The sequence below is a fragment of the Lutra lutra genome, chromosome 4 (genome assembly GCF_902655055.1).
Source record: "Lutra lutra chromosome 4, mLutLut1.2, whole genome shotgun sequence".
NCBI classification, from domain to species: Eukaryota; Metazoa; Chordata; class Mammalia; order Carnivora; family Mustelidae; genus Lutra; species Lutra lutra.
The window spans coordinates 97,379,940-97,407,788 of record NC_062281.1 but is presented as its reverse complement, the minus strand read 5'-3'; the positions used below and the strand labels follow the sequence as shown (position 1 = coordinate 97,407,788).

The 27,849-nt window shown below is 49.6% G+C and overlaps 1 protein-coding gene across 1 annotated transcript in view; it reads left to right on the top strand.

Moving 5' to 3' along the window:
• The first annotated feature begins 315 nt into the window (after positions 1-315).
• The window catches only part of ATP1A1 (ATPase Na+/K+ transporting subunit alpha 1), a 29,148-nt gene continuing 1,614 nt past the window's right edge, over positions 316-27,849 (top strand). The window contains exons 1-21 of the mRNA XM_047725136.1: positions 316-566; positions 10,639-10,743; positions 11,444-11,503; positions 13,269-13,472; positions 14,520-14,633; positions 14,914-15,048; positions 15,141-15,258; positions 15,721-15,989; positions 16,478-16,676; positions 16,942-17,051; positions 19,117-19,251; positions 19,771-19,963; positions 21,299-21,474; positions 22,520-22,656; positions 23,475-23,625; positions 24,150-24,318; positions 24,456-24,610; positions 24,943-25,066; positions 26,059-26,204; positions 26,296-26,426; positions 26,698-26,799. Of these exons, the coding sequence (XP_047581092.1) occupies positions 555-566; positions 10,639-10,743; positions 11,444-11,503; positions 13,269-13,472; positions 14,520-14,633; positions 14,914-15,048; positions 15,141-15,258; positions 15,721-15,989; positions 16,478-16,676; positions 16,942-17,051; positions 19,117-19,251; positions 19,771-19,963; positions 21,299-21,474; positions 22,520-22,656; positions 23,475-23,625; positions 24,150-24,318; positions 24,456-24,610; positions 24,943-25,066; positions 26,059-26,204; positions 26,296-26,426; positions 26,698-26,799 (2,945 nt within the window). The 5' untranslated portion in view covers positions 316-554. The remainder of the gene's footprint in view (positions 567-10,638; positions 10,744-11,443; positions 11,504-13,268; positions 13,473-14,519; positions 14,634-14,913; positions 15,049-15,140; positions 15,259-15,720; positions 15,990-16,477; positions 16,677-16,941; positions 17,052-19,116; positions 19,252-19,770; positions 19,964-21,298; positions 21,475-22,519; positions 22,657-23,474; positions 23,626-24,149; positions 24,319-24,455; positions 24,611-24,942; positions 25,067-26,058; positions 26,205-26,295; positions 26,427-26,697; positions 26,800-27,849) is intronic.

The window sequence follows — 27,849 nt, the reverse complement described above, 5'->3', positions numbered from 1 at the left end:
GGGGCGCGGTAGCCGCACGGCCGCAGAGTCCCTGCGGCCCAGCCAGCCAGCGCGCCCCGCAGTGGCGCGACCGCGGCCTCCCGGGACTTGGGCACGCGCGCCCCGGGTCCCGGCGCCCTCCTGCCTGGAGCCCCGAAGGGCCGCAGCGGGCCAGCCCGGGCCCGGGGGCGGGGCCTGGGGCGGGGGCGGAGCCAGGCCGGCGGCCGGTGTCAGGTTGCTCCGGTAACGGTGACGTGCTGCGGCGTGGGCGGGGCAAACACGCAGGTTGCATATTTTAGGAAGTGAGGAGGAGGCGCGGGCTTGAGCTGCGGCGGGGTCTGGGGCGCGGAGCAGCGGCGGGAGGAGGCGGACACGTGGCAGCAGCAGCGGTAGCAGCCTTAGCGGCGGCATCGGCCCCAGCCGCCGGCCGGTCTCCCTCCCTCCCGCCCCGCGGCAGCCCTAGCTCCCTCCTCTCCGCTCCCCCGGCCGTGCTAGCTCGGCCGGGAGCTGCTCTCTTCTTTCCTCTCTGATTCTCGAGCGACAGGACCCGGCGGCGCGCACAGACCTCCGCCACCATGGGGAAAGGGGTGAGTGTGCCGCGAGTCCGGCGAGGGGACGCCGGGAGGGAGGAGGAAGAAGTCAGGAGGGCGCCCGCCGCAGCGGGAGGCGGCGGAGGAGGAAGCGGCGCGGCGTGGAACGGGCAGGCAAGGCGGCCGGGCTTAAAAGACGACGCACTCTGGAAACGGAGGGAGCGCAGCAATGGGGGCCGGGAGGGCGGGCGGGGGGAGGGAGCGCCGGGGGGAGCGCCGGGGGGACGGCGGGCGGGCGGGCGGCGGCGCGGGGCTGGCCGCGGACCCCCGGGTCCCAGCGCGCTGCGGGCCGGGGGCTCCTGGAGGCGGCGCTCGGGAGCCGCGGGGCCGGGAGTGGGAGGAGGGCGGACGTCGCGGGGCCGCCCCGGGAAGGAGCTGGCGGCCGCGGCATCCCCGAAACCGGCTCCCCTCCCCTCCCCTCTCTCCGCCCGCCCTCACCTCCCATCTCTTGCCTTCCCTTTTCCTTCCGCCCTCCGTGCCCGGAGGAAAGGCGTGCTCCTCCCCTTCCCCTGGGGCGCGCCGCCGGGGCCCCTCCCGGGCTGCCTTCCCACCGCCGCCCGGGTCCGGGCGCCCGCGGGGGCTTCCGACGCGGGGGCGGCCCTGAGGGGGTGAGGCTCCCACTCTCGGTGGCGCTGGGGCTTAGCCAGTTAACCCGGAGACGCGGCCGCCCTCCCCAAAGAGGGGGAAAAACAACAAAAACTGGCTTCCCTTCACTGTGGAGCTGGTCGTGCTGGCTGGTGCCAGAAAGGGTGTGTCTTCACCGCCCTAAGATGGCCTTTAGGTATACTTTTGAGAGCTTTAATGGGCCGCTTTCCATAAACACTGGATGCGCCCTGGGGCGGCTGGAGTGGTCATTTCCCTGGTGGGGCGGGGTGTGTAGAGTTTTGTTTTATTTTTTGAGGGATGAGCCTGGAAGGAGGACTGGCTGGCTCTTCAGGGCCTCTGGGTACAATAAACCTGAGAAAGGACTGCCGGCGGCGGGCGGGACGAGGTGGTAGGAGCGCAGAGCCGCGGGAGAGAGCGGCTCCCGCAGGAACCTGTGGGTCTCCGGGGCAGGGGCGGAGAATCCACGAAGCTCTGGCGAGAGCAGAGCCACAGCTCGTTTCTGTGTCTCTGTGCCTCGTAGCTGCGATAACCTGTAGCCACGGCAAAAGCCCGAGTATCAGACCCTAACGGAGCCAAAGTCAAGTTGAGGAAAGTGCATACAAGATAACCGCCCCCCCCCCCCACAAAGTATCAATTCATGGTAGAAAATGACCAGGTCGTGAGAACACGGGCAGGAGAACAGGCGCTCCGTTATCTCCAGGGCTTGCACGATGTGGGCATCTAGTAGGTCTTTGGAGATTTTCAGGGCTCTGGAGGGTGACGGGAGTGGTGGGGGAAGAGGCAGGGTGTGTTCTTTGGGGATTCTTAATTTTGGGTGTTGAAGGAGGTGATTGGAAAGCCTTGAACCTGATAGGAAGGGTAGGGAGAAGTGGCATGTACCACCAGTATCTTTTAAAATCATAGAATGTGGAAGGCTGGCCCTGGTTACAGAGCTGGAGGCAAAGAGCTGAGAACCAGCCAGCATACTCCCCACAATATAAAAGTGGGTTAATGGTCCCAGGCCACACCGACAAACCCTAGGTCATTCCCATAAACAAGACCTTTTAAGCTCACCCTTTTATCTCCCCTCCCTCAAAAAAAGAGAAAAGTTGATATCCTGAGCTGGACATTCCTGCTTAGGGGAGGTGTAGTGATCGGGGATGTGTACTCAAGGCCTAGGAAGGTGAAGTGACTTGTTCAAGGTCAAATGGTTGGTTAGTGACACACCAGCCTGCCTGATTCCTGAACAGCCTGTGGCCTCCCCAGCCTGAACACTCACCCACTTAACGTTGCCTTATATGCAGAACTCCAGTGTTGTTCTTCATTCAGATGAAAGTGGGGTATTTGTGATCCTTGAATTAATGTCCCTAAGAGCTGTTTGAGTAACTAAGTTCTGTCCACTGTTATCTGTCTTTCATAACCGAACCCATGCACAACAGTGGTGATTCGCACACCTGGGTTGTGGAGGTTCTGAGCTCAGGATGTCTTAGGGATCTTAGTATAAAAAGCCAGTGGCTGCAAACACAAAAATGAATTATAGCTGGTTCCCAGGATGATAGGCTCCTTATCTGCTGGGTAAGCGTTTTGGGGGACTCTGATAAATTGAATATTAAATAGGGGGGAGATGTGTGTTGGTGATTCTCCTGAGATAAAGTCACCCCTTCTGTCCCCAGTGACTTACCGTGATAGTCCAATGTTCAGAAGGATATTTTATGCTGAAATGCTGGGATTTTTCCACATGGGGATTAAAATGTGGGTGGAGTGGTGACTAAAGCCCTCCTGATAATTGGTTAACCCGGAAGCCTGTGCTGGCAGCTAATTTTTAAGGTCATTGTTAATTTCTTCCCCTCCTCTTCCCACTGCCTTGGGGGCCTAAGTTTTGATGATATTTCAGGTGATTTTATTTCTCCTTAAAAATCTAGTTCCTAATCTCTCGGTAAGAAAATGAAAGATTCAGCTCCTGCTGAATCATTCCTGGATGAAATAGGATTTTGTCCCTTTTTTTCATATTGGGTGTTGTTGCCAGTGACTTGGCCTAAAGCCGCAGCCAGGCCTGCCACCCACAACTAGCTCACCAAAAGGTACACAAAAAAACCTTTCTCTTTTCTCAAGTTTACAAAAGCTAGGGGTGGGGGGGATGTCACCAGGTCCTTCCGTGTGGTTCCCCATTGTTTGAATATTAACTTAGTTACCTGGAAAATAAATCCTAGCTTATGGGTGGTGATTTCAAGAGGAGCCGGGGGGGAAAAAGATTTCAGGTGAAGGTTGCACAAGGGATACACATGTCAGCAGAAATCCTATGGTGACATTATCAGCTGCCCTTTGGGAGCTCAACTTGAAAGTGTGACTAAATCCCCTCTGGCCGCTATAAAGTGAGTACTTTAGACTGGAAACATCGGAAGGCAGAGTCCTCAGAGTGGAAAGTTGCCCGGGCCTGGCCTGGAGCAAGTGGAGAGCGGTTACAGGAGGAACTGTTGACCAGCCAGGGGGCCGGACCAGAGGGCTGGGACCAGAGGGCCCGGGTTGCATCACACTCTTTTTGCCTCTGAAGTGTTCAGTGTGTGAGTGTGACAGTTCCTGGCTCAGGGTTCTTTCTGTACCCTGTTCTGAGGGTGTATCCTCTTTTGATAACTTACTGTTTGTTAATTTGTAGTGTTCTCTGCCAGTAAGTTTGTAACACTCTAGTGACTCACCTTTGGGTGGGAGGGTAAGGAAGGGGGAGGTCTGCATTGTAAATGAGGAGGCTGAGAGGAGGCTAACCCCTGTAACCTCCCTCCCGCACCCTGCAGGGGGGGTTAAAAAATTCAGTAAATACGCATTCAGGTGAGAGCTAAAACTGAAGAAAGGTGTACATTTTGGTACAGAGGGTGACATTCCTCCCCACCCCCACCCAGCTTCTTGTAAACTGGAAGTGTTACCACTAAGTTTCATTTAAAAATAAAAAGTGAACCCAGAATTAGAAAGCACAATAGACTTGGTACCCAAACATGCTCCATCCAGAACCTTTCCAAGTCCTTGTTTCCTGATTATTTTAGCAACAAATTAACAGTTAAGTGACTTTCTGTTCAAAATCAGTCTGTGTTGTCTTAAAGATATCCAAACTTAGGAATGAGATAAAGGCTTTAACTATTTGAAGGATTTTGTAGGCAAAAGTAAGAAAAATTAGTTTGTTCATTTAAAACAAGAAGGTAAAAACAAATATATATATATATATTTATGTATTTTATTTTATTATTATTATTTTTTTTAAGCCCTCAAGCTTCAGGTTTTCAGCTGGCCCTTTAAGTAGGCTCCTGGTCCCCAGGACCAAATGCAGTCCTCTCTGTTCTGTCCAAAGTGAGTGCAGTACAGGCACATATCACAGCTATGGTTAGGCTTACCAAGGATTTGGCATGGAGAGAAGATCAGATCTTTATAAACTATAGGTTTCCTGTTCATCGGTTAGTCTTAAGGCCTCCAAAGCCAGACAAGAATTTTTCTTTCACCTGAAAAACATACTAAGGATGGAAAAATAATAGGAACTACTATTAATTACCCTCTAAAGGAAAGCCAAGTGGAAGTATCTCTCGACATTGCTGACCTCCTAATTTAACAGCATCTTAGAGCTTTCGTCTACTTTCACTTTTCAAGCAAGGAACTTGACTTTTTTTTTTTTTAAGTCTTTATAAGATTTGAAAGAAAAAAAGGGGGGGGTGGGAGGGGTTGCTTTTCAACCCTCTGTGATAGGAAGGGAGTGTGAACATTTGTGCTGCGGTGCCTTCTAGCTGCCCAGGGCTCTCTGCCAGCTAGCAGGCCAGAAGAAGAAACACGAGTGTCAGATCAGATGGGCTCACAGTAATCAGAGTGGGCTACGTTTGGACAGCATGACGCTGGGCAGAATGTTTCCCCATCGCTGCCAGAGCTGTCCAGTTCTGGGTTACTCTGAAAATACATGGCCAGTAAGCCATAATGCAAAGCAAAGAGAAGTTGAAAGCCCACTGGCTTTTTTTTTTTTTTTTTTTTTTTAACGCTCTCCTTCATTTCTGTATTTTTGGAAGAGGAGACGTAACCAAGTCAGGTTTGAACTTTCTCACGTTGCTATGAATTGAGTGTATGAGAGGAAGTGTATTCTTTGGCTGGAATCTCAGAGAGACTGTTCTTTGCATATGACTCACCTCATTAGTTGTGCTGAAATCTGTTGTCAGGAATCCACAAGAAGTTCTTCACATTTATTTGACTGATGTTTGGGTAGCAAATTCGATCAGTGAGAAGAGAGCCCCCATCCATCCACCCACCCACCCACCCTGCAGTTTTTCTCTCGGGTTTCATTTGCGTCCTGAGCCTTGGGAATTGGGGCCAGTACACCTCATTCCTTACTTCCTTTGTGACTCTACAATGAATTGTATCTGAACATTAATTCTCTTTGAATCTGGTTTTATCCAAACTCTACTGAGTAACAACTGTTTCATGTTTTCTAGTAGTGACCCAAAGCGTTGGTTCGTGGTGGCTGGTGCTTTGTCTTTGGGGCTTGTATTGTTGGGGGCCTGAAAGTGGAGAGTGTCAGTTGTGGGGATCAGTGGGTCTTGGTGTCGGATTTATTTTTCCAGGCTGTTGTTGTGGCCAGGGCCCCTGGGCACTTTGGGGCGATATCCTTTTCGGTTTGTCTTATATCTTCCACATGATCCTTCCTTGGGGTCATATTGGTTTTATTGTTTCAGTTCGGGTGACCTGTGTCTGGAGCCTTGTGCTGCCTTTGTCCTCTTCAGCCTGCCAGCTGGTTTACTTCGTACCCTACGCTTCGTGTACCAACTGAGGAATGATGACTGGGAATTTATTCAGTCCCCTTGGAACGCTGGTGCCAGCTAGTAATCCTTGTCTCTCGAACTGACAGCATCTTTTGAGTACCGCTAGCCAAAGAATGCTCTGTAAAATGAGAAAAGGGGTGAGGTGGGCAGCGGATGGAAGGAACAGGCAGAAAGTTTTAACTCTTCATAACCCGGTGCCTAATGATGGAGGTTAACTGAGTTAACCCCAGTGAAAAAACAGGCTTGGGTTTTGTTTTCTTTTCTTTTCAATCACTGAAAGAACGAAGAATATTAGAACTAAGAATTTTAAAAGAGGTAGTAAATCTAAAGTATATAGATTGTTTAGACATTCTACAATATTTTTTTTTATTATGGGTGTAAACTTGCAGGTCGGGCGGGCTGGCAAGCGCCTTAAGAACTTGTTAAGAAATTGGGGAGGAAGGTTAAGCCTAGTTTGTTTGGGAGGCTGAGGGAGCCTGTTGGCTAGAGCTGGAGCTGGGTTCTCCCCATGCCCAGCTGGGTGGGCTACAGTCCAAGTATGGAGGTCCTGAGCTGGTCTCATGAAGGGACCCATTGCTCTGGCTTTGCTCCATGACCTTCTCTAGCCTGCTGCATGTTCAGGTGAGTGACAAGGAATATGAAGGCGTGGCGTGGTGGTCCCCTGGGTCACCTCCTGCAGAAGAAGGCAATTCATTCTTTAACTGCCCTAAATGCTGCTCCAGGCGCAGAGCAGCTGCAGTATTCAGGCAGTGTGTGTCCTCCCTCAGCCCCGGCCACAGCCACCTCGGAGCCCTGGGTGCCCGGCTAGAAAATTCCTTGCACTCAAACTAAACCACTTAGTCATTTAGGCACAACTGGGGGTTGTAATGAACTGGGCTTGATCGTTTCTGATACTTTAAGTTTTAACTGATGAGATTTAAAAAAAATACCCCGAATGGGTTGTTTTTTTTAAGGTTGAAAGGGGTTCTCATAGGAGGCGAGGAATGGCAGTAATTTATATGTTAATTAAAACCCAGTTCTATAATAACCATGGTCCCGTGCTTCGCAGAGTACCTCTAAGTACACCGTTGTGTTTGAGCATGATTTAATAATGCACGATCCTGGGAAGATGGGAAGAGCCTGTGCCCCCCCCCCCCTCCAACCCTTTTCCCCCACATGAAGGAAGGCATAGCGCCCCTTCTGGCCCCTCTTGCTGGTCCAAAGCTTTATTAGTTTGTGTGTAGGTTTTAGGCCAGGCATGCCGGGTTTTAGGTGTTTTGTTTTCAGGCTTGAGAGCAGCCCCTTGATGAATCAGACGGTCAGAATGCCTTCTAGACTCTTCAGTCATCAACACCAAATGTTACTGCCGTCTGGAGGGACACGCAGCTGAGGCTGACTGTTGAGGGTCCCGCAGCCATCCAGGACGGCGGGGCGGGGGGGCGGGGTGGTGGCTTACCTCAACCACCACAGCGATATTGGCTGAAAGGGCATGGATGTCCAGAACTTCCCAGTAGCCCAGAGGCAGCTTCAGCAGTTCTAGAAGTCTGAAGCTCATGGAACTGCCAGCTGCCCCCAGGGCCATCTGTTGCTGTGGTGGGACGGGTCCCCTCTTTAGGCTTTTCGTTACTGACAGACAAAGGAGCACATCTAAGGGGTGGTCCGTGATTTTATATGAGTGAACCTCATTACTTGTGTTCACCTTGGTTTCTCTTGTCGGGAGTTTTCTCTTCCCATGTCCTGGGTACCTTTTCCCACTGCTCAGATCCAACAGTAGCAGAATTCCTTAGGGCATCTTTGGAGAATGGAATCCCTGGGAAGCACAGGATGAAGTAAGGACCCATTTTCAGCCGTGTCACACTGGGCACGCCCCTGCCCTCCTTGTGACCTCCCACTTCCTAAATTAGCAGTGGAAAAAACACACACACACAAACCAGAACCTAACTCACTTCATCATTTTCACTAGTCAGTGTCTCATTTATGTGGGGCCTCATGGGAACCTTGAGCTTCCCATTGTATCCTCCCTCAGAGACCTTGGGGTGTGTGAGGGGGGGTGCCACTGCAGGGAGCATGGTGGGTGTAGGAGAAGTGATCTGAGTTTTCTGATTGAAGAAGTAAGAATGTGTGCCCACTGCCCAGAACCTGCAGGAAAGGTTTTTGTAGTCAATTGGGGAAACCATGTTTCTCTCATTTTTCCCAAATGTTTTTAAAGGAGATAATAAAGAAAATGCTGTCTCACCCAATTTTTAGCATTGTTCACCATCCCACCCTATACTCCCTCTACCCCAAACACACAAACACACATATTTTTCTGCTTCGAATCTATGATAATCGAGTCTTAATGGAGACTTAAGAAATAATTCGTTTCTGTCACAATAAGCGGATATTAAGTCATTGTTTTACTTGTAGGGAAGAACTGAATTGTAAAAGACGTCTGGTCTTCTGGACAAACATTGCCCATTGAAAAAATTAAGATCTTAAAGGAGAAGAAATTCCACATATTAATACTTGCCATGTCTCTCTCACAGATGTCCTCATTTAAAACTCGGCCTTATATAGCATGAATTGATGAGGAGGGAGGATGGGATCTATTAGGAAATCAAACTCCCAGCCAATTTAACCATTGATAATTGAGTCTGGAGGCAGCATACTTTTCTGTAAATGGGGATACAACTTTGGAACCTGTCCAGGGCCTCTCGCTCTTAATCATTCTCTCCCCCTTTTTTGGAGTGGAAAATACTGAAAGTCTGAGCATCAAGCATATAGGTGGTGAGGCAGAGGGATTTTTAAAATCTGGTTTTCACATATTTAAATTAAACTTGTATTAATGATATCTTGCTTAAAAGAGAAATTGTGAACTCTCTTTTAAAAGTCAATACAAACTGACCACATAGTCTTTTAGAGATTCCCTAGTCAATGCCTTTAAAATGATTTTTAAGTGATGTGCTTTCCCATTAAATACGGGAAAGAAATCCCACTTCAGGCTGTGGTTCTTGTCTGGTGGAAGCCCTGTCCTTTCTTTCTGTTTTATTTGTGTGTTTGCTTTCAGTGTGTGATTATTTTCCATTTTAACACTGGTACGGAGGGCTCTCTGCAAAGAGGCACTTACAAATGTGGTTGCTCCACAGTGGAGAGAATTTCAAGAATGTTGACTATCTTTAGACTGTTTCATTCTTAACAGATAAGATAGAAACAAAAGAACTCCACTCTGGTGGGAGAAGTTAGTCAAGGAACACTGCAGAAGGAACCGCAGCTATTGAACAGCATGAATAATACAAATGTCTCTGCTTGTGGGCCGCACCAACTCATTTGGGGCAGGATTTCTCTTTAGAGTCTTAAGAGGATGTTTTCCAAAGTCAAGTGAGTGTTGTATTTTATTTGCAGCCATCTTGGCTGTGACTGAGATACACCTGTGTCCTTTTTTGTTGTTGTTGTTTTCTTTTCTTTTTTTTTTTTTTTTAATAAGCACAGTAAAATTTTGATCTGGACACAGGTTCTCAGTTAATTGCTTTCATAGCTAGCAGTGTGCTTCTGCTAGTTGGAAGTGAGTAAGGGAGAGCTACAAGATAATGGAGCAGTAGCACGACAGAGCATCCATTTTAAGAAAAGTGCTGCTCTCTCCTTCCCCTGCTCCCTCTAAGGTGGCAGTTACGGGAGGCAGTTTGTCAGGTGGGGGTGTCTGGAGGGAGGCGTCTTCTGGGCTGACCAAGCTCTGAAGCACCAAGTTCAGGCTTTGTCTAGATAAGCTCCAGCCTTTTAAACGGAGTGGGGGGAGGGGTATGTGGAACACTCTAAATTTAAACTATAGAATCACCATTTTCTCTAAAAACTGTTCCAGTTTTCACGAGGGCGTAGGTGGGTCCTGTGAACTGTGTGATAATGCACGTGCTTTCCTCCTCCCTGCTCCTGTCAAAACATTTCCAGGGACTTTTCATTTGGGGGCTTTATTTTCGGGATGTAGACTGGGGAGAGGACTTTTTTTTCCTCTCTCTTTTATTTAAATAACTTTAAGTATTCTTAGGCTAACTTCTTTTTTTACATATAAGAAAAGATGAACAGGTCACTATTCTTATGTAAGACCTAAAAAAAATTAAATTGGATCTTTAATGGCTTCTTGGCAAAGCTGAGTATTTAAACGTCATGATAAAAGTGATTTGCATCTAAGGGTTTTGTTTCATTGGTTCTCCCAGAAAACACTACATGGAGGTAGGCACAGCGATTCTCTCCATGCTAGGGAGGAAAAAGCAGAAGCCTGAGAGTCAGGGACTCACCCGAGGATGCATGGCTGCTGGGAGGTAGAGAGCAGGAGTCTAACTTGGACTTGGCTGGTTCAGAATGCGGAGACATCAGCACCCCAGTTACTAATGTCAAGATGGTTGCATTCTCTCAGTGGGGTGGATGGAAGGGGGTGGTGCAGAGATTTCGACTGCACCCCCCTCTCCCTGTTCACCCCAAATGGAAGTGCCTGGCGGGACCCTTCTGTGGCTCCTGTGACTTCTCCCCTGGTCTTAATGCCCTTGGGCGCAGATGGTGTGTCGTGCACGTGCAGTACTTAAAATCATAGTCGCTCTTGTTTAGTTTGTGGTTTGTGCATCTACATTCCCGTGCATTTCCACGAGTACTGTCTTGTTGTTGGCCGTCCTAAAACCTGCTGAAATCCCCTGCTCCACAGTCTCCCATGTGTTCATCATACACAACCTCACCTCTCCCACATTCTCCTGTAGGTCGGACGTGATAAATATGAACCCGCAGCCGTTTCAGAGCATGGCGACAAGAAGAAGGCGAAGAAAGAGCGGGATATGGATGAACTGAAGAAAGAAGTTTCTATGGTGAGTATTAGGAGGCAGGTTGCTTTCTGTTCTCCTTTTAAGTTAATTGAATCCTATCTGTTGGGTGTTCGATATCCACCACCACCACCCCCCCCGCCCCCCGAATCCTTCAGTCAGAGGCTTTATTTGAAAAGTGAAGTCATTACTGTGGTTGTTTCTACAGACCTTACCAAGCCATAGAGGTCAATATGGAAAATTTTCACTTTCCAGGCTGTTGGAGCGCGTTGGGAAGGTTATCCACCGCCCTGGCATAACCAAAGGTCCACAGAAGGAACTGTGGTTGATATCAGGGGGGCCTCCACTTTTCTCTGTTTCTGGATGATAGCAGACAGAGGGGGACCTCGAGCCCCTCCAGCTGTGGAGGCTTCCGCCGACACAGCCTGTCTAGAACGTGCTGGTCATCCAAGAAGGCCGGCAAGTTTTCCCTCCAGTGCTGAGACTCCTGGGCCTTCCTGAAGCTGTAGAGGGTCGAAAGGGGCTTGTCCCACAGCTTCCACCATCCTCCAGGGCGGGCTCTCAGCACAGGGCTGTGCGGCTTCCGAGCCGCTGGGGATCTGTGAGAGGCCTCCCGCATTGCAAGGGAAGGAAAGCCTGTTAGCTGAGCTGAGCCAGTACCTGCCAGGAGTGACATTAATGCTTTCCTCCGACCTTTTTTTTCGTGGAACAGTGTTTAATTCTTTCATTTTCTGTTTCCCCTTAGGATGACCATAAACTTAGCCTTGACGAACTTCATCGCAAATATGGAACAGACCTGAGTCGAGTATGTTGTCATGTTTCACTTGTACGGGATCATTCCCTGGGGCCTCTCTCCCATGTCACAGACCTAAGCCTGGAGCCTCTGGGAGGAGAAGGGTGACAGGCACCCTCTGAGTATCCCCTGTGCCCCAGGTGAAGCTCAGGCTTTTGGATTCTTCTTTAGTATTTTCTTGGCCCCTGACAACTTTGAAAGTGGACATTATTGTCCCTGTTTTATAACAGGTGAGATCTAACCAGGGGAAGCACCCGGATTTGAAATGGAGTGGCTCCACAGCCGCGCTCCTTCCTTGACCTTTCGATTACAGATTTTTGTCTCTGTTCTTCTGCGTTCGTGACATGGAATTGAATGTTTGAGTGAGGTGAATCTTCAGCACTTCAGTTTTTGCACTTTTGCCATCTAGCTCCATTGCTCCAGAACCTTGGTTATTCTAGTATTCATCCAAAACTTGTCTTTTTACCCCATTTAAAGTAATCTTTCCGCAAAGCCTGTGTTGTGGGTCCTTGTTACCTGGTATTAAATTTGCCGCACGAATGACATAAAAGTAAACAGTTGGGGAAGGGTGCAGTTTCTTATTTCTGTGCAAAATGTAAAAACTCTGGGGACTCACATGGGTGCCAGCCACTGTGCAGCCATTATTTCAACACATCCTCAAGAAGTTGTCAGCGGTGCTGCTGGCATGGGTGCCTTGGGCTCGGAGGGGAGGCCTGACTCCCAGATGGAGCTGCCGCTCACTGTTGGGCGGCTGAGCATGTGTTCTCCCTTGTAGTAACCCCTGGGAAAGGGGCCTTGGGAGAGTGAGGGTAGCCCCGGCCTCCGTGCCCAGCACTCAGATGGTGGGTGTCCGTTACTCTGTCCTGGGGTTCTGCCAGGAACTTGAGGGAGGGTCCCAGCCAAGTCCTCACTTTCTCTTAACTGCCTGGCTTTCATCTCCCTGTTCCTCATACTCCCTAGGTAACTCCAATATTTAAAGTAACATGAATACAAATTCTGTATTAACAGATACTTTGGGCAGACATGGGTTTTGTCTTCTCCCCACGCCCCCACTTGGGTATTTTGATAATATGAAAGTAATCACATTTTCTTCCCCTTGTCATAGGAGCTTTGTATCTACTGTGTGCCATCCACGTATCTTGGTTTTAAGGCCCATTTAGAGCAGCACAAGGCTTTAGTGCAAAGAGGTTTTTTTCAGTGAATACTTTGAAGCTGGCAGGTTCCTGGGGGTGGGCTGGAATGTGCACCTGTGTGAACCCTCCCAGCCAGACAGTCCTTTTAGTTACTGTTCCCAGGGTACACTTCTATACTGAAAACTTGGCTATTAAACCATTCACAGGTTGGATTCCTACAGGGAAGGTTTTTCTCTTTTTTTTGATGCTTACAGAGGGTTTCTTTCTTCCCATCCCTGACAGATTCAGTATGCAAAAGAACTCAAAGCTCTTAATTTTGCAAAACTGAATCGATGAGTTAACACTGCTGTATCTTTTTGGTAAAAATACCATTTGGCCTGCGTCCCTTACCTAACTTAGATCAGACTGGATGCAGATATATGCATGGATCCATTTAAAATGCGTCTGGGCGTTGTAGGATCCTCAGGAAGCTTGGACAGCTGTGTGCCGGACCAGGAGATGGTCCTTATCAGAACTTGCTGGGTTTTATAGGTTCTCTGGCTTGGGGGATTTTGTTTCTTCCCAAACCCATTGCTGGGGCAGTAGATACCTGCGCTTGTGCGTTCTGGGGCAGTGCGTCTAACTGCCATCCCTCTGCTTCTCAGGGCCTGACGACTGCTCGGGCTGCGGAGATCCTGGCTCGCGACGGCCCCAACGCGCTCACCCCGCCTCCCACCACCCCCGAGTGGGTCAAGTTCTGTCGGCAGCTCTTCGGGGGCTTCTCCATGTTACTGTGGATCGGAGCGATACTTTGTTTCCTAGCTTACGGCATCCAGGCGGCCACGGAGGAGGAGCCTCAAAACGATAACGTGAGTCTTGTAGCACCCAGTTAGATCACTAAGTGTGCGTGAGGGGTCCTTCTCGTCCTTGCCACTCCCTTGTCGTCTACTGGTTACCACCGGTTCGCTGATCATTTTAAGCAGCCGGGAGAGGGCCACCGGGGTGGCTCAGTTGGTTGAGCATCCGCCCGACTCTTGATTTCCACTTAAGTCATCATCTCCAGGCCGTGAGGTCACGCACTGGGCTCCATGCGCAGCAAGGAGTCTGCTTAGGATTCTCTCCCTCTCTCACGGAAGTCTTTAAAAGCAAACAAACACGAGGGAAAGCAGTGTTAGCAACTATGACCTTCCAGGCCCATCCATTCTTCCTTCTTCGTTTCCAGTTTGTCTCTCCATCTCCCACCTTCTAGATGCTCTTCCAAGCTGGACCTCACTGTACATGTGGCTGCAGTGAACAGGCAGCTCTGTGCAGGTCCCGGCCCGGGGCTGGTCGCCACACACACCGCAGAGCACGGCTTTTATTGTTGGCCCTGTAATGCACATCCTGAAGCGTTTGGTAGCCCCTCTTCAGAAGTCACAAGTTGTTTTGAAAAGATCTTTATTTTATTTTATTTATATTAGGTTTTTTTTTTTTTTACTTGTTTATTTATTTGACAGAGATCACAAGTAGGCAGAGAGGCAAGCAGGTGAGGGCGGGTGCAGGCTCCCCGCTGAGCAGAGAGCCTGATGCCGGACTCAATCCCAGGACCCTGAGATCATGACCTGAGCCGAAGGCAGAGGCTTAACCCACTGAGCCACCCAGGCACCTCACAAGATCTTTATTTTAATAAGGTGGGAGAAACTGATACATGTAGAACATTTCAAAAGTCAGTCAAGGTGTCGGACCACGTGTCTCTGGGACCCCCATTTCTGACCCTCCTATACTCAGACTTTAGGAAGATAAATCTGAAGACACGAGCTCTGTATTTATTTCTGAAGCCTTGACCTGTTAAAAATTTGGTTTTTATTGGGTCAAAAGTGAATGTTCCCAGCTCCTTACTACAAGCCTGTGGTTCTAACTTGTTTGTTCCCTTCCAGCTTTATCTTGGTGTGGTACTATCAGCTGTCGTCATCATAACTGGTTGTTTCTCCTACTACCAAGAAGCTAAAAGTTCCAAGATCATGGAATCCTTCAAAAACATGGTCCCCCAGGTACCGATTGCTTTGCCCTCTCCATTGACACCCCCCCTGGGGATGAGAGCTAGTGTGGAGCTAAGGTTTCTGAGTTGATGGGAACAGGAGGGCCACCTCGCAGATAACCCAGCAAGCTTTTGTAACTTGTATAAATAGATCAACAATCTCCTTGTCGTGTACTTGTGTGATTCATATTAGAGATCCCTTTGGAATTTGGCTTTCTTGTTTCAACACTGCCCAGCCCTTGTTGGCAGCCTCTTTTCTCTGATTGAATAGTGTAAACTGTTCTCTCCCAAAGCAAGCCCTGGTGATTCGAAATGGTGAAAAAATGAGCATTAACGCAGAGGAAGTTGTAGTTGGGGATCTGGTGGAAGTGAAAGGAGGGGACCGAATTCCTGCTGACCTCAGAATCATCTCTGCCAACGGCTGCAAGGTGGGTTCAGCGGGGTCCCCAGGGCTCAGGCGGAGTGCGCAGGATGACCCGGCGTGCGTTCACACAGCCCCTCTTACTTGTCTCACGGACAGGTGGACAACTCCTCACTCACTGGTGAATCAGAGCCCCAGACTAGGTCTCCAGACTTCACAAATGAAAACCCCCTGGAAACGAGGAACATTGCCTTCTTTTCAACCAACTGTGTGGAAGGTAGACAGACCATTTTAAGGCGCTGTTCTGTTCACAGCGTGCTGTTTATCTTGGGCATCAGTAACAACAGCAAAAACCAGAAATGCAATTCCTGTTCTGGTTTTGTTGGCCCCTTGTCTGACTGCTGTGGTCAAGCACAGCAGATGCGGCGGATCAGTCGTTGGCAGGAAGGCTCTGGAAGCCTGGGGGCTGGCTGGCTGGCTGTCCTCACCCCCTACCTCCCACACACCTCTACGGTTGGGCGTGCTAACCTGGCAGTGGCCTTGGGAGCTGCTGTCCTGCTCCTGGATATAATGCCCTTCGCCAGAGTCTCCGTGGTGTGAAACTGTGCATAACCCACCAAAGAGCTGGCCCTTGGAAGCGCGTAGTTTTGTCTCTTTTTTAACCGCGACAGGTAATCGTCTAAAAGCTGTGACTTCTTTGATGAAACATGGTACAATTCCCCCTCCCTTCTTTTTTAAGGTACCGCGCGTGGCATTGTCGTGTATACCGGGGATCGCACTGTGATGGGAAGAATTGCCACACTTGCTTCTGGACTGGAAGGAGGACAGACTCCCATTGCTGCTGAAATTGAGCATTTTATCCATATCATCACGGGTGTGGCCGTGTTCCTAGGTGTGTCCTTCTTCATCCTTTCTCTTATCCTTGAGTACACCTGGCTCGAGGCCGTCATCTTTCTCATCGGCATCATCGTAGCCAACGTGCCCGAAGGTCTGCTGGCCACTGTCACGGTAAGCAGCTCGGGGAAAACTGTGCACACTCTTCCATCCGCTGGCACCTGAGAACCGCCCCCTCCCCCCAAGTGACAGTGGCCGCTGATTCAGGGTTGATTGCACGTGCTTGTGCGTGGCAGGGTTAGATAGCGGGGAGGCTTGGTGTGTTTTTTACATGGAAGATGGTAACCCCAAAGCCTAAATAGGCCTAAATCTTGATCTGACCTGATCACATGATCCACAGCAGTATAACAAAGGAGAATTAGGGGGGTGAGCAGGGGCACTATAATTCGGTAAAATCCTGGCTATTTTCACTTTTCTTAATCTGTTGCTTTATGGGAAGAGGGGAGCCCTCTATACATGTTCCCATTATTATTCACACTTCAGAGGATGGCCGGAGAGGTTTAATTTTAGACCAGCATCTTCCATATTAGGGAGTACCCAGAGTTTCTATAGAATTCCATTCTTGTTGAGATTGAAATAATCTGGTTCCTAATGGTTTTTAGGTATGTCTGACCCTTACTGCCAAACGCATGGCAAGGAAAAACTGCTTAGTGAAGAACTTAGAAGCCGTGGAGACCTTGGGGTCCACATCTACCATCTGCTCAGATAAAACTGGAACTCTGACTCAGAACCGGATGACAGTGGCCCACATGTGGTTCGACAATCAAATCCATGAAGCCGACACGACAGAGAATCAGAGTGGTAAGGCCCAGGCCCACCCCACACCATAGCCTCACCTCATGTGGCTTTTTTTTTTTTTTTTTTTTTTTTTTTAAGTTCTTGTTTTTGTTTTTTATCATTTGGTAAGGAGTTAAGGGAGTGGGTTTGAGATTTCTTTTGACTTTGCCCTGAAACCTGACTAGTTTCATTAGTTGGGAAATGAGATAAACAATTCCCTTTTTATGGGATGTTAATACAAAGGTAATGCATTCTTTTTCTTTTTTTTTTTTTTTCCTGCTTCTGCCAGGTGTCTCATTTGACAAGAGTTCAGTCACCTGGCTCGCTTTGTCCAGAATTGCGGGTCTCTGTAACAGGGCGGTGTTTCAGGCAAACCAGGAAAACCTACCTATCCTTAAGGTATGCTCAGGAGTTCCTGTTTGCTGTTAGGCCGCCGTGTGGGGGTGTAGGTACCCCACAAGAACCACCACCTGAGTGTTTCCTTCAGAAAGCATGTGCCCTCTGGGTTCTGTAAGGGGATTGCTCCTCATGGGACACCCTCCTTATGAAGTGTTGTCTGGGGATCCCAAAGCCCTGAGGGTTACTTGCAGTCTGCAGAGGTTCAAGAAGAGGGACTCTGCTGTAAGAACTGACCAGAAGTGGGAAGCAGTCTTTACCATGAGAAACCGAAGGAGTAAAACCCAGTTTTGCCACTTTGAGTATGATATCTGCTAACCTAGCAGACAGTGAGGGCTGCTTTTGTGACTCGATAATCGTATTTGCATATTAGGATACAGTAGATTCCAGTAAATCCCTTAAGCCATTTATTTTCTTAAAATAGCCCAGCTATTTCTCTTATCTTATTTGTTCTCCGCTTGCTTACTAATGATGCAAAAATAAGCTCAGGCTCATGGAATTCATGTGAAATGCGAAATGACTGAGGTTTCACTGTGCTGCCTGTGGAGACAATGTTGGAAAGGTCATAGCTGCACAGGGTTGTTGAGGCTGCGGAAGACGTGTGAGGAGGCCCTCTGGGCTCCTGTTCTCAGCAGGGCTGCTGGGGGTGGTTCTGGGTAGAGACCAGGCTGTCTGAGAGAAAGAAGGCCCACTTAGATGGAACTGAGAGGGCTTCTCCTGGGAAGATGAGACCCCTGTATCCTTTGAAGGAGGCATTCTCGGCATTGAATTAATGTTGATTAGAGGAAGATATTGTTTATCCTGGGACAGAACTTGAGATGCCTGCTTTCATGTATTTCCTTACCTCAAAGTGGAAATCTTCTAGGTTTTCAGCATAGAACGTAATAGGTATCAGATCTTTCCCCACTTAAAAGTGCCAGAGAGGGAGCATGGCCTGTATTTGACTATTTCAGGGGGCGGGGCCGTGTCAGTGGCATTATTACTGTCCCTCCTCCACCCCCCCCCAAAAGGCATGCTGCTCTATTGTGCTTTAATAACTGGCCTTTGTTAAAAATGATTCCACTGGGGGCACCTGGGTGGCTCAGTGGGTTAAGCCTCTGCCTTCGGCTCAGGTCATGATCCCAGGGTCCTGGGATCGAGCCCCGCATCGGACTCTCTGCTCAGCGGGGAGACTGCTTCCTCCTCTCTCTCTGCCTGCCTCTCTGCCTACTTGTGATTTCTGTCTGTCAAATAAATTTTAAAAAAAAAAAAAAATGATTCCACTGATTCCACATTTCTTAACAAACCTAGCCACCTTTCTTATTAAATGGGGCTACTGTGTTTATGAGCATTAATCTTTTCATCTGCCTGTGCAGTCCTAAAGCAGTCGGAGTTCTCAAGTGTTTATATAAAAGTTGGCTACACCTAAAAATGTTCTTAGTATGTCCCAGTATATCACACAAAAGAGAAGTATGTGTTACCTCAAGTGTGGACTTCAACTTAAAATGTTAGCTGATTATATGACTGTTGGAGCTAATAATAGCTTTCCATTCACACCATTCAGGCCAAGATAATTTTGCACAGTTGAATGTTTAAAGCCCTCTATTTTGCCCTTGACACAGACAGTTTGCCTCCAGTCCTGGGAACTGAAGGGATTTTCTTCTAAGTTGTAGGTGCTGTAAATATTTGGACTCTCATTTGGTATTTTCAGGTTCACAACCAGGAGTACATCCTTCGGAATAGTGTTGGCTTTGAGACCTTGCAACAGGGGAAGATTTAAAAAAAACAAAACAAAACAAAAAACAGGCTAAAGTAGGTTAGAAGAGTGTGTTATGCTCCTCTCAAGGGTGGATAACCCCTTCAGGCACCCCTCTTCTACTGGAAGCTGGAACTGGGGTGGGGCAGGTGGGCAGATAGGAGGAGGCTGGGGTGTGTCTGAGCAGAGGGAGGCTGGTCCCTGCTGCCACCGCTGCTGCTTCCTCGCCTACCCTGTCTTCCACCTCGAACAAGCTCGGATGTATCTGGGGAACTCTCCAGGTGTTCAGTGGTACACTGCAGGATTACTCACAGGTGACATCTCTATTCACAGCGGGCAGTGGCAGGCGACGCCTCGGAGTCCGCGCTCTTGAAATGCATTGAGCTGTGCTGTGGCTCTGTGAAGGAGATGAGAGAGCGATACACCAAGATCGTGGAGATCCCCTTCAACTCCACCAACAAGTACCAGGTGGCCTAGCAGTGGCACAGGCAGCCCAGGGGGCAGGCGGGGAGGGCTGGAAGCCAGAAGGAGAGCTGTTTGCCCATTTGAAATGTTACAAGCTTAAATGGCTTCAAAAAATGAATTCTCCCAACTTTCTGTGAGCTTTTACATTTGACCCTGAATTAGGTATAGAAAATGCTAACTTGTGTTTCAGTAGGAAAAACAAACCCTCTCCTAACGTGTTGGGGCCTTCTGGTGTACTTATGGTTTGGAGAGGGGTTGTGGGGAGGGGGCGAGGCATCCACAGATGGGCTGTCCTTTTGTTCCCAGTTTCCCTTCAGGAGAGGTTTCCGAAGGAACACAGGCCAGGGATTTAGGGTGACCTCGCCGTTCTGGTTTTTCGGGTAGCATTCAAAGTATGCGACAAGGTGTGGGACACTGAAGTTAAGAAGTAGGGGACCTGGGTGGTTGTCCTGACACTCTCAGCAGTAGGTGAGCTGAGCTCCCTGCAGCCACTGGTGTTCATGTCTCCACCATCCTTTACAGCTGTCCATCCACAAGAACCCCAACACGTCTGAGCCCCGACACCTGTTGGTGATGAAGGGTGCCCCGGAAAGGATCTTGGACCGCTGCAGCTCCATCCTCCTGCACGGCAAGGAGCAGCCCCTGGATGAGGAGCTGAAGGACGCCTTCCAGAACGCCTACCTGGAGCTCGGCGGCCTCGGAGAGCGCGTGCTAGGTACGGACGGGGACGGCCAGCCGCACGGCTGTTGCTCTGGTCTGCCTCTGCAGTGTCCTGACCTCACCTGAGCCTTTCCAGAAGATTCCTCCTCCTCCTCGATCTGCTCTGCTATTCTGAAAATAGGAAGGGCTGCAGAGATGTTTGGAGAGACTTGTTGGGGGCCTCAGAGCAACAAAACCCTGTTGGTTTGCTTCCAATTCATACTTAGACCTTTGGTCTCAGGCTGGTCAGTTCTGCTTGCCTGGAAAAAAAAAGAGGGCCAGGGGAAGAGCTTTATTATCAAACCTTTGTTGCTAGGACTATGACCTACAAACTTAATGAAATTAAAATTAATGCCTAGAGTAAAATCATTTCCTGACTGGCCCAACAGTTGTGAATTTACACTGGACCGTATGTGTCCGCTCACAAATGACGTTGGCGGCAGACTTTTCATCCAGAGAGCCACCTGTCCTTCCGAGTAGGTCAGCGAGGGCAGACGAGAAGTGTGTTAAACTCATTGTACAACGTAGTTGAGAAAGAGACGTTTGCACTCTTTTGGAGGTGGACAGGTAAAAAGCCATCATTGATGTACTCCTGTTCCGCTTAGCTTAGTAACTCAGAACTGATTGCCTGGGCCTGTCCTCTGGTTCCCTCATCCTATCTGAGATGTCTCTCTTATAAGTCTCTCTTCACTGAAAAATCACTGTCCAGTGTTGTTTCCCCGTTCCCCGTGTCTGCGGGCCCAGAGTAGAAGCGTTCTCTCTTCCTCGAACCTACTTGCCACCTCCTACCACTTTAAGGAACATTGTAACCTTCATACCACATTGCGGGAGCCTCTGGAATGTCCTGATGTTGCAGCAGTGATACTGTGTGATAAGCATCTCAGGCAGAATGTTTCTGCTTCGTATTTATCCTCAGCATGGCTGGCAGGCTGCCCTTGCTGGTGGGCAGTGATGAATTGTGGTTAGATGAACAGCGAGCAGAGATGGGAGCTCAGTTTTTCTAAAGAAAGAAGCAGAGTCAAATAATGACATGATTTGCCTAATCCAAGCACCTGAGTGGCAGGTCTAGAAGCCTGCAGTCCCAGTGCCCAGCAGTCCTGTCCTTGTCGTCTTCTCTGCGCTGGACAGGGTGCTTCTGCTGAGGTTTGGCCATGGCCTCTGTCATTTGCATGGTTTTTCTGACTCTATAGCATCTGTACCTGTTACATAAAACCTCACGGCTTTAAAACTCGAAACAATATTCTAAATTCAGCTTGGAGCCAGAGGTAGACCATCCGAATGACCTACTGTCCTGGGCTGTCGCCTGCAGTGAGGTCCTCACAGATCCCCCCACCCCACCCCGCCCTCACAGGTTTCTGCCACCTGTTTCTGCCCGATGAACAGTTTCCTGAAGGGTTCCAGTTTGACACAGATGAGGTGAACTTCCCTGTTGAAAACCTCTGCTTTGTGGGCCTCATCTCCATGATTGACCCTCCGCGGGCCGCTGTCCCTGACGCTGTGGGCAAATGTCGCAGTGCTGGCATTAAGGTAAGTGTGTAGTGTGCTTCCTTGACATCACTGTCGTGCCTCGGGGCTCCCTGCTTAGTCACGTGGCCCCACGGGAGCCATGTGGCCAGCTCGTTTTCTCACTGGAAGGATGAGTTTCTTCTCTCTAAAGCTTTGGTTACCACTAGAAAAGGCCAAATGGTATTAAAATGTTGGTGTAGACAGCAGATGAGGGATTCAAAAGAAAAAAAAAAAAACACATTTGGGGGGAACAAACGGAAGCCTGAAAATCATTGAAAAGAGCAAAAAGATTTGGCGTAAGGTCTTAAATTTGAAATACTCGCGTTCTAAATTGATCTACTTCATGTAGCGAACAGGAGGTCTTCTCTGTTTTCAATTAACTGGTTTTTTAATGAATGTTTGGTGTCCTCTGTATGTGTCTCTCTAAGTCACGGAACATTGTTCAAGTGCACTGATAAAAGGTGTTTTTTGAGCTGGCCTTGGTGCTGGCTGTCTGATTTGTTTCCACTCTCTCATTCTTGTTGGTAATACTGCCCTGAAAAGCTTTGTAAAAATAACTCCCCCACCACTTTGACTATACTCGTAAGTGTAGTCTTCTGAATATAATCATCAGGTCAGAAAAGCAGCATCAAGATTTGAATTCTTGGGCGCCTGGGTGGCTCAGTGGGTTAAGATTTGAATTCTTTCTATGTATTTATGTTCTCTCCCCAAATTAAGCCACTTTGGGGATGCTCCCCAGGCAGTATGTGGCACTTTCGCCCTACAGTCCCATCAGCATCAGATTTTTTTTTTTTTTTTTGGCTGGTTTTAGTACATTTGAGTTTTCTTGTGACTGTGTAATAAAAGGAAAAACAGACGTTACACATCTTGTCCTATACCAAGATAGGATCTGGATGTTGCTTTGTGTTTTCATAAACAGGTGCATGTTTGTATTTTTGGTTAACGTTTACCCATTTTAGGTTTGCATTCCTGTCTTTTTGATATTCTAAGATGAAGCATCCTTAATATTTCTTCTTGCCTGCTTAGGCAGTTGCATTCAAATAAATTGCCCTGTTTGTTGTTCCAGGTCATCATGGTCACTGGAGACCATCCAATCACAGCCAAAGCCATTGCCAAAGGTGTGGGCATCATCTCAGAAGGCAACGAGACCGTGGAAGACATCGCTGCCCGCCTCAACATCCCAGTGAGCCAGGTGAACCCCAGGTAAGGCAGGAAACTCAGAGCCTGCTCTGCCTTGAATGTGCAGATGATGGTGGTTGGGGATCATCAGCTTGGTTCCATGATGGTGTGCTTCTGGGCCTGCTCTGAATAGGGAAGGCCCCTGCAGTTCCAGAAGGCAACCTGTCCTTCCAGGGGAAGGTTTCAGTGAGAGCATGTCATTGTAGCCAATACTTGGGTGGTGCTTCCATATTCTTAGCACTGACGCAGTAACATGTGAAGGTGGGCATCAGTCCCACACTGCAGAGCAGGGAAGAGCAGGGAGGCTGAAGCTTTGTCATATGGTACACTCTGTAGTTGAGCCTTCAGTTTCATGCTGTTAACCACAGAGCATGCAACCCAACACCTCGCACCAAGTCCATTTCCAGGGCCACGCTAACTTGTCCAGGTAGTTCAGGCCAAAAAGGACTTTGGACAGGACAGTACAGAAGGCAACAGAGATGAAGCGGTATTGTTCTGGTGTTTCGTTGGAGTGTGGGGCTCCCTTCCCCCAGCATTGGGCTACGAGAGGGTTTGATCTCCTGTCTAGAACTTGGTCCTATCATTTCAACATGTCCTCTATAAGGAAGGCGAAGGCAGGCTGCCCCGCAGGTGATGGTGAGTCTTGAACGAGATCTAGTATGTAGGAATATGCTTGTAACCTACAGACTACTGCTCAGATGGTAACTCTAACGCGATGGGGAAGATCGCATCTAACCCTGGGCTGTCGTACAAAGCCTCCCATGTAGTAGAACCTTCCTTGGTGGTGAGGAGCATCACACAGGTAAAGCAGTGGGGGACTTTTCTTCCCATCCCAATCCTAGAGACGCCAAGGCCTGCGTGGTGCATGGAAGCGACCTGAAGGACATGACCTCTGAGCAGCTGGATGACATTCTGAAGTACCACACGGAGATCGTGTTTGCCAGGACTTCTCCTCAGCAAAAGCTTATCATCGTGGAAGGCTGCCAGAGACAGGTTAGCAGGCAGCCAGGGCCAGGCTCTCTCAGGCCCTGTTGACCCCCGTGATCACAGTGCCAGGGCCGGAAACATGGCCCAGCTTTTCTTAGACTCGCTGCCTGTGTGCCGGAAAGAGGCTGCAGGCGCCTTCAGGGCAGGGGAACCTGATAACGAACCAAAAGAGCCCGGTGGCCACACACGTCTTCACTGTGGCCCAGAGTCAGGCTCCACACTTGGCCTGGAAGACCAGTCCAGGCTCGTCGTGTCTTAGAGGATGTGAGCGGCAGGAGACTCCTGTCCCATCCCTTGAGAAGTCCTTAAGCCCTTGTTGGTATAGGGAGGGGATCCGTTTGTCAGCACTCCTTAATTCTGTGGTTGGCTGGTGGCTGGGTGGCATCTTGGCTAAGCTGGTTCTGAGCCTGCTGAGGGTCTCGGAGGAAAGGGGCAGGGTCGTAGTGAGGAGAGGCAAGTTGAGGTGTGTGCCCTGGTGTGCCTCCACCCCTGGACCTCGGGGCTCTTACCCACCCCCCTTCTTCTGGCAGGGGGCTATCGTGGCTGTAACTGGCGATGGCGTGAACGACTCTCCAGCCCTGAAGAAGGCAGACATTGGGGTTGCTATGGGGATTGCTGGCTCCGACGTGTCTAAGCAAGCTGCCGACATGATTCTTCTGGATGACAACTTTGCATCAATTGTGACTGGAGTAGAAGAAGGTGAGAGAGCAGCACTGTGTTTCAAAGCGTTCACCAAAACCTCATCCCAGTACTGCCCTTCTGTGTCTGCTCCTCGCCTGCCCATCCCTTTATCCTCTATAGTAAAAAATAAAAAAGCCAACCTCTTGCTTTCCCAGGTCGTCTGATCTTTGATAACTTGAAGAAATCCATTGCCTACACCCTGACCAGTAACATTCCAGAGATCACCCCCTTCCTGATATTTATTATTGCAAACATTCCACTACCACTGGGGACCGTCACCATCCTCTGCATTGACTTGGGCACGGACATGGTAAGTGCCTGGCGTGGCAGCTTCAGGCCCTGACTCACCCAGTGCTGCAACACGCAGTCAGGCTGGGCGTACAGGTACCCGGCGCGCGCCACGGCCTCAGCCCCCAGGAAGCAGCGTTCCCCGGTGCTCGAGGCAGCTGGCAACACCCGTCTATCAGATAACAACATTATATGAACGGGAAGTCTTGTTTTGTTTCGGTTTATAATAGGACTGGTTATAGCATCTCATGGTATGAAAACCAGTTTTAAAGGGGAGGGTGGCAAGGACTTTATAATAAAACGTTCACGCCGTCGGCTTCCTGGTATCTGACAACTTTTATACTTCTCCCCCAGGTTCCTGCCATCTCCCTGGCTTACGAGCAAGCTGAGAGCGACATCATGAAGAGACAGCCCAGAAACCCCAAAACGGACAAGCTTGTGAATGAGCGGCTGATCAGCATGGCCTACGGGCAGATCGGTGAGCCGCCGCACCCTGGACCTGAGAGGGGAGCATGGAGGGAGGCCTCAGATAGGCTTGGTTTCTCATGCCAGGCACAGTCCATTCAGAGGCCGTGTTTCCTGGGGATAGGGTGTCGGTCACTAATTTGGGTAGAGAGTTAGGCTTTGAAGAAATTGCACGAGCTTGAAGTTTTGGCGGGCGGGTCACCACCAAAGGGCCTTGCACCCCCATTCTCCCCACCCCAAGACTTGATTCCCACGGTACCTGAAGCGTGACCAACTAACAGGTGGTCTTCAGGGGATGGACAGTGAAAATGCCCTTTGATCCTCCGTGTTCTGCCTAGTGGCCTTCAGGAGAATCCGGTGAGGCCACCAGGAGCAGCCCAGGCCTTTATCAATGGGTTACATCACTGAACTTCTGTAAAGCGGAACAGAGGAGTTTCTGGTGGAAATACGGCGGAGACTTGTTAACAGCTGCTGACAAGAAATTGGCTAATGGCCAGGAAGACCTAACTCTAAGGGGGACGAGGGCCAGAGCATAGGATGAAACCTGGCCCTGAGGAACTCAGGGTGGTGTGGTGGGATCAGATGCCAGGGGAAAAGGGTCCTGAAGGGGGTGGGGGAGCAGTTGGTCAGAAGGTGCCACATTGACTATCAGGAATGTGAAAACAGAGATGGGAAAAGTCACATTGTAGCAGAAATTTAAAAAAATAGGGAAGTCTTTTCCCGTAAAGAGACTCTGCCCTGGTAGATACATGATCATATGACAGGAGTGGGTGTTCCAGAGCAAGGCCTGTGTGTCTTCCCCTTTTAAAGCTCTAAAACAGTGACTCAAAAAAAGAAGAGGCTGCTGGGCGGGGGCTGTGCCCCTGGGGTCCTCCATCCTCCCACTCCTCTCCCAACCAGTGCCAAAGACAGCCCCTAATATGTACCATCCCAGGCCTGCTGTGGCAGTCAGACAAGTGTGCAGGCGTCCTGGAACCGGGTTAGAATTGTTTCCCACACTTGCAGGTATGATCCAGGCCCTGGGCGGCTTCTTCACGTACTTTGTGATTTTGGCTGAGAACGGCTTCCTCCCGACCCACCTGCTGGGCCTGCGCGTGGACTGGGATGACCGCTGGATCAACGATGTGGAGGACAGCTACGGGCAGCAGTGGGTAAGTGAGGGCCTAACCAGTGGGGAGCTCCTCAGGCCACCAGCCGTGAGGGCCAAGAGCCGGGCTCATCTGTCTGCCTTTTGTGTTTCAGACTTACGAACAGAGGAAGATCGTTGAGTTCACTTGCCACACAGCCTTCTTTGTCAGTATCGTCGTGGTGCAGTGGGCTGATTTGGTCATCTGTAAGACCAGGAGGAACTCTGTCTTCCAACAGGGGATGAAGTGAGTAGAGGACAGTTGGGGCCCTCAGACCCCCAGGCTCTGGTGATCCCTCAGCGCTCTGTAAGATCCTGGTCCGAGGCACATGGCAGTTTCTGGAATCTCCCCTTTGGCACGAATTTAGGAAGCAAAATGTGATTTTCCAGCGTTTCTTTTCATCTGCCCCGCAGTTCCTAAGTGCAACGAGCACATAAAGACGTTGATCTGCTGTTGAACAGTGTTAGAACATAAGCTTCTGTTTGTGTTCTTAAGCTTTCTGTCTTCTTGATTTTAGGAACAAGATCTTAATATTTGGCCTCTTTGAAGAGACGGCCCTTGCTGCTTTCCTTTCCTACTGCCCTGGAATGGGTGTTGCCCTGAGGATGTACCCCCTCAAGTAAGTCGCTCCTCACCCAGCTCCCCAAAGCATGAAACAGAAGTGGGACTTCCCTCGTGACATGCACTAGTAGCTGGTGTTTTTAGGAGTTTGGGGTGGCCTGTACAAGAATTCCTCTGCACTGGAAATCAGGAAGGACTGACCAGGGTGCTTAGGATTTGGCTGAGATCAGGCCGGACAGGCTCTGGTACCTTGGGATGGCTCGCCAGCTAACTGCGAGAGTGCTCGGGCCCCCCACAGCAACAGTCCCACTTGCCATTGGTATTCTGAGGTTTGGAGACGGGGTTCACATCTTGATTTACTTACCTAGCCCCTGTGTGTGCTGTCAATCCCCCACCTCTGTGGGCCCTTGAATCCTCTGTTCTCAAAGGAAGGAGGCGGGAGAAGCAGGCTGGAGGTGGGTCATGGGTAGAGTAGATCAAAGGAAACCCACCAGCCCGGGGCAGTGAGGGACTTGGTGGTAAACCCTGTAGGTGAAAAACACAGGTTTATCAGAAGCGTGAATTGCAGTAACCTGACCCCATCCCCGAAGGAGCCAAGCCCCGTGGGCCTCCCCAGCATCTTGCTGGGTCTATACAGACATCCCTTCTGTGCAAGGGTGGCCTGGCGTCCAGAGGTCGGTCTGCTACTGTCCAGCCTGTCTTTTCAGCCTTCTCTTGTAGCCATCCAAGCTTCTGTTAGGGGAATTCAGTATTCTCTCTCCCTTCATGGGTCCTTGGTAAGGATGCTCCCTCCCACCCCATGACACCAGAGAGTCCCTGAGGGCCTATCTCCTGGAGCTAGCCCTGTGTGATCTTGCTCTCTTGGACACATACATCTGCATCTTTCTTTGCTATTACTTGTTATTTCTGCTCCCCGCTAGGTAATCTTTAAGGCATGGGTTATAGGATCTTTGTTGCAGCACTTTACACAGAGCTGGCGTACGCTAGGAGGATGCAGCTTAGACAAGGCTTGCCCCATCAACTTGAGCCATTGTTTGTTGAGAAGAGGGTAGGAGAACCCAGCTCTCCAAAAGGCTGAGATGGAAAGTCACTGAAATGGAGTAGTGCC